The sequence below is a fragment of the Antrostomus carolinensis genome, unplaced genomic scaffold (assembly GCF_000700745.2).
Source record: "Antrostomus carolinensis isolate BGI_N321 unplaced genomic scaffold, ASM70074v2 scaffold3779, whole genome shotgun sequence".
NCBI lineage: Eukaryota > Metazoa > Chordata > Aves > Caprimulgiformes > Caprimulgidae > Antrostomus > Antrostomus carolinensis.
The window spans coordinates 24,986-31,068 of NW_010336268.1; the positions used below are offsets into that span (position 1 = coordinate 24,986).

At 34.9% G+C, this 6,083-nt stretch overlaps 1 protein-coding gene across 1 annotated transcript in view; it reads left to right on the forward strand.

Moving 5' to 3' along the window:
- Positions 1-211: 211 nt before the first annotated feature.
- Positions 212-6,083, forward strand: part of LOC104530238 (potassium channel subfamily T member 2) — a 102,566-nt gene continuing 96,694 nt past the window's right edge. The window contains exon 1 of the mRNA XM_029086679.1: positions 212-272. Coding sequence (XP_028942512.1) covers positions 212-272 — 61 coding nt within the window. The remainder of the gene's footprint in view (positions 273-6,083) is intronic.

Sequence of the window (6,083 nt, forward strand, 5' to 3'; positions counted from 1 at the left end):
CTGGGTTTTTTTAAATTTTGTTTTTTAATCTTGACATCAGTTACTCAAATTCAAGTGAGCTTTTGGCTGAACACACTCTATATATTCCTCCAGTTATATATAAACAACCAGATTATTAGGGAAACAAACTATTTTGAAGAAATTATTTATTATCTTTCATATTCAATTCTAATACTTCCTTTTATATTTCAGGGTGCAAGTTGAATTCTATATGAATGAAAATACATTTAAAGAGAGACTAAAGCTCTTCTTCATCAAAAACCAGAGATCAAGTAAGCAGCTGGATTAATTTATGTTAAACATGATTTATGATTTGTGATACTTTGAGTAGAGTCCAATTCCATTGAAGGCAACAGCAAAGTTATAATTAATTTTCTCTGAGCTAAAATTTTGCCCCCTACGGGAGTCAGTTTTACATAATAACCCAAACAAATTCAGGAAGTATTATTTAAACTTAAAACCAGTGTTCTTATTTTGTAGGATCAAATAATTAGTGATGTGATTTTATTTCTGTATCATGAACAAGTTGACTAATTTGCATGGATCCGACATTGCAGTGCTTATTGACAAGTCATGACCTTATGTCTAGGAAAGCAAAGAGCCTCTAAGATGCTGGAGGAAAAAGCTGCAGAAGTACCTAGCTTTTTGAAGTGTTCAATTTTATTAAGTATTTCTAAATAAATTTCAAATTTGACCTCTACTAAAAACACAACTTGGAAAGGAAACTAATGGTGAGAACATACTTCCTTCTCCTGAACATGGAACCTCAGAAATATAGTCCTTGTCTTCAGTCTGATTTAAAGATCTCTTCATTGTCATATGCACTTAAATTCATAGGCCATGATAGAAGACAATAACATGGAGGAACTAAGATATTAATCTTTTTATATACGTCCATGTAGCTGATCCAAAGTGATGGAAGCATTGTATATTGTCAGACCTTGATTAGACTAGTGGAGTTCACGGCTAAGAGCAGTAACTGGCCTCAACATTCCTCTGTTTGAATTTACCTCCATTTGCCCTAGGCCTGTAAAGAACTAAAATTACAATACCTTTATACATAAAGCTTTTAGAATAGAAAGAATACATTTTGGCCTTTGTAATACAGTTAAGATGGTTCTATGGCTTTTGTGTCTGGGAAAGGACACTTTTTCAGTGTCCCAATCCACCCAGACAAACAAGATTTGGGAGACTAGATGAAGTTTGTAGAAGTAAGACGGACTGTAAGATCTTCTATCTGTAAGAGCTAGTATTAAACAAATACTAGTTTTACACCACAGAACTTGATCATCTTATTGGCTAAGCTTCTCTATCTTTTCAAGTGTGATAAGCAAAATATTCCCCTAAGGCAGAACTGTACTGTGAATAACCGATATTTTCATTTTGAGTTTTGGAATTATTTGTTGGTTTCCTGCTGGAGAATCAGGTTTAAAAAGGCTGCTGGAGGTTCATCCATGGGGAAGACTTTATTTGTTACACGTACATAGGCACACAGGGGAAAAATAATCTTAATTCAGGTGCCTAAACAGCATAGAAAGCAGAGGACTACCTCTGCTAGTAAATGGTGTGGATAGCTTTTAAAGTATCTTCTCTTCTAAACTTCAGATGGGACATAGGTTTTTTCATGTTATTATACATTTTATTAGATTTGGTTGGTAAATTTATTTTCTAATTATGATTTTTATTTGAAATAAGTTTCTTACTCTGTATTAGAGCTCTCTTATTGCATTTTGGCCAATAGGAAAAGAATGTACAAAAACTCACTATGCAGAGAACAAAGAAAGGAGATATGTGAACAATTGCATAGTCCATTTCATGTTTACAAATCTAACTATGTTACAAAGAATGTATTTTTGCTCATACATTTTTGTATGTAGGTTGTGGAGTCTCCCTCCATTGAAATATTAAAAAACTATGTAGACACAGTCCTGAGTAGCCAGCTCTAGGTGGCCCTACTTGAACAAGAGGTTTGGAAAAATGACCTCCAGAGGTCCCTTCCAACCTCAACCATTCTGTGATTCTTGTTAGACATACAAGAGTTTAACTATATTTACATTTTAAATGTAATTAATTGCACTACAAGTTCTCAAATGGTTTTAGTTCTCTTCTACTTTTCTCTCTGTAACTTTACATGTCTTTAAGTATTTTTTTATCTTTATAGCTTTTGACTTCTGACATTGTTGATATCTAGTGTGTAATGGAGTAAGAAACAAAACAGAACAGGCATCCTAAACTAGAAAAGAATATTACTCCTGGCTGGAAAGGCAGTCTGGGAAGCTGCAAGCAATAAATAGCCTTTTTGTTCCCAATTAGTCCACAAAATGGGGATTTGATGCACTCTTGTTTACTTTCTAAGAACATCTATAAAGTTATGACTTGACTCACTGTAGATCTCCTTTCACTGATAAGAAGGTTACAAATAGCATCTTCTTGCTTGAAATAAGTAAGAGAACTTTTTCCCTACTTAGATCTTGGCAAGATTAAAAAAAATTACATATATACAGAGACATATTTTGATGGCAGAACTGCAGACTCCATACATCTAAAAATACATTTATGATCATCAGCACAAAAATTAAACCAGAAGTTAGTTAATTTGCATGAATTCATGGCCATTCCTTTACCAAGTGCATGCCCTTCTGGCTAAGCACATTAAGAGAATTGTAAGTTACTGTACTGGGACATCTCTAGTATGGTTGTGATTGGGTAAGTGTGAGGTCCAAAGGAGGGAAATGATGTGGAAGTTTATTTGAAATAAGCAAGAGTGGGAAGCAACTGTTAATTCATCCTATTGGAGGTGGGTTCATGCTATAGAGAAGTAGCAGAACTTTCGTGCTTGGCTTGCTTGATGATTACTGGAAAAATCCAGATTCTGATGAATTCTCCTACACAGTGATGCCATGCAGAGCTGAGGTACATTTTGTAGAAGCACACTGTGGTTTTGATTATCAAATGAAAACACAGTAATGAGTTTTTCCTGTAGGCAGCTAGTAGAGACACTGTCATTATGGCCACTTTCTTTTCCTGACAGGTCCTCAGGAGAGGACTCCAAAGAAAACTAAGAGATGAGACATGTTTTTTCTACTGTTGAATTATGCAGCCAGTTCATGGAAAGTAAGTTGGAGAATGAGGTGCTTACTGTACTTACAGGAGCATATGGCATGGGCATGCCATTTCCCACTAGAATCTCACAGGTTACCCAAGCACTGCTACTGGTTTTCATGGTAAAAGAAGCTTAACCAACAATTAGACATTAAACAAGGCAATTTTCAGGAGAATCAAACAGGAGATACAGCAAAATTATTACTGTACTGAATAAAGAAAAAAAAATTCTTGAACTAAAATGTTCAGAATTAGTAAGTTCAGTCAAACACTCCTTCTGCTTATGCAGATCTTGGTTCTTATCCAAATACTTACAACCAGAATCCTCTAAAACACCGTCTCCAACAACCTGCTGCTGAGATAGTACCTGCCACTCATTCAAGTGTACTCATTCAATCCTAAATAAAGATATTTCTGGTTTAGATCTTAGTCAGTGTTCAGTGAGAGCACTGAAAACCTTTGTTCACATATTAAAGATGTGGATGCTGTCACTGAGAAAATAATTGTCAGTGGTATCAGCAAATTTTCAGATAGTCTAACTAAATCAATCTACCCATGTTCACCAAACAGTTTTCGCTAGTCCTTAAGATTCACATGCAAATTTAACACATAAATGTAATATCATGTGGTTTTGTCAACCAGCGCAGTGAACTCTAGAATTTATATGAATTTTCTAGAGAATACTATTCTGATCTAAGTCACATACAGAGTGGTAGTATAAAACAGCAACCATTTCATTCATTATTCTGGTTTTGGAAGTATTTCTATAAACTAATAAAACAAGCCTTTATGTCTAATGTCAACCTAGCTTACACTCAGTCTTCTACAAGCAAATGTCTAATTCAAATTCTACCAATGCATGAAAAGCATTTTACAAAGGTGTCAGCCAGCCTTCCCCCCAGCCCCCAGAAAAAGAGAGAAAAAAAGATGACATATCGGTATGACTTGCTTGTACTTGCCAAGATCACATACTGCATTATCACAGCCTAAAATAAGTCTCAAAGGGAAAAAAAATGAGTGAAGTTTCAATTCACTAGAGAAGGAATAAAAGATAACCATCACCAGCATATAAATTATTAACAGAATATTTTGACCCAACTCCTACAGCCAACTGCTACTGAGATGGGTTTGCTAAAAAACAAAAATATTTTAAAGACTTACAAGAAAGGAATAATGGAAGGCGATTGTAAAATCTTCAGCTTCTGTTGCTCTCACTTTGATTTAGATCAGCCCTCTAAATAAGAGGATTAATCTCTGAAAATGCTTGTAAGGGAAGCATCAAGAATTTATCATAAAAATGAAACTCTCAGTCAGTACTGGTGAAGTAAATGTATCACTCTGTACTTAAAAATGCCTGCAAAAATAGCAAATACTTGTTCAAACTGAGAAGGAAACTTTAACATTTTATGTAGTTATATTTATTTCACAAAACAGATTTTTAACTATTATCAATTTCTTCTTTTAAAGAAGACAAAGGATGCAGCACCATGGTTACATGGATGTAGTGAAATTACAATCTCATTAAACAATACATAACTGGATAATAGTGTATGATTGATGTAGCTGAATACAAGATTCAGGCACCAGTGTCAAAACAGAGATGTTCTGTGCTACTTGAACAATCTGTCTGTGAATGGAAAAAAAATAAATTAAGTCAAGCAGACCATGTTGATCCACTGACAGCATGTAAAACTGAGGACAAAAATAGCCAGCAAGCAGAAATATGAAAAGCTTTCTTTGTAGCAGAGTAATAAATTAAAACCTATTTTAAATGCCTTCTCCAGTGACTGTCCCCTCCTTCCCATATCTGAAATCCTAGATCTCCATGAAAATGGAATAAATGCATTTCTTCTGACTCACAGGTGACATCGCCAACTATGAGGCCACAGAAGATTTCAACCAGAGAGAATATTTATTTGGTAGTTCTACATTAATTATTAAAGCTTTAGCAGAGGTGACTAAATATGCTCCCTCTGATAGCACATGCTATTTCTAAAGGCCGAGACATACAGAACTAGGGGAGGTGGCTTTCTGAGGCAAGATAGACTTGAAGTCTGTTCTTCCGTATTTCTGCTGTAATAACTGACCCAATCACGTATAGTATAAGACCTACCTTATTATCTTACTTTATATATAACCCAATCCACAATATGCACTCTTTATGCTAACTAGAGCCCTAAGATTAAAGCATGTCTGGTGTGAAAACCCTGCCTTATATTCTGTGGGAAACAGCCATTCCTGGGGAGATATCTCGAGCCCAAACCACTTTTAGGCATAGCCCAGAATACATCTATGGAACTTAGATGTTTGAATCCTTAAGTAGTTCTAGATCTTTCAGGACTAAGATTTGAGAATTAAGAGTTTAAGGCAGCAGCAAGGAACATAGGTCCCTTATACTGATATAGTTTTTAATCAGAAAAGCACAATTTTCTTTTGGCATTTAACCCAACATATAATTTCAAATGATGATTAGAAACCAGGCCATTATCGATGCAGACAAGAAGCATTTCACACCACAATTAACATTTACAGAGCTTAAAAAAAAAAAAAATAGACTTTTGTACTTACCTAAGAAAGTTAGCACAAAATTGATAAGGAAAATAAATCCTGGTGGGCTTTTTTTTGTTTGGAGTTAGGTATTTTTGTGTAGTTTTTTGTTTGTTGGTTTTTTTTTTATATTACTTGATCTTGTTGTAAGAGCCTAGTTGTTATGGTAACCATTCATACTCCAGCAGACTTCCACAAAAGGCTTAGTACAGACAAACAATTCATATTTTCTTCATCAACAGTTAAAAAAAAAAGCTGCAAAAAAAATACCATAGCATTGCCCAAGAAAAGTACTTGGGTATTCCCTAGTTAAGTAACAGCATGACAATACACTTACTTACCTACCTTCTTACAGCCTCTCAATCCACCTACTACTTCAGTCCCTCCACTCACGTTGGGGAATAAATAGTCTGTGGGTAATTACTCTTGATAGG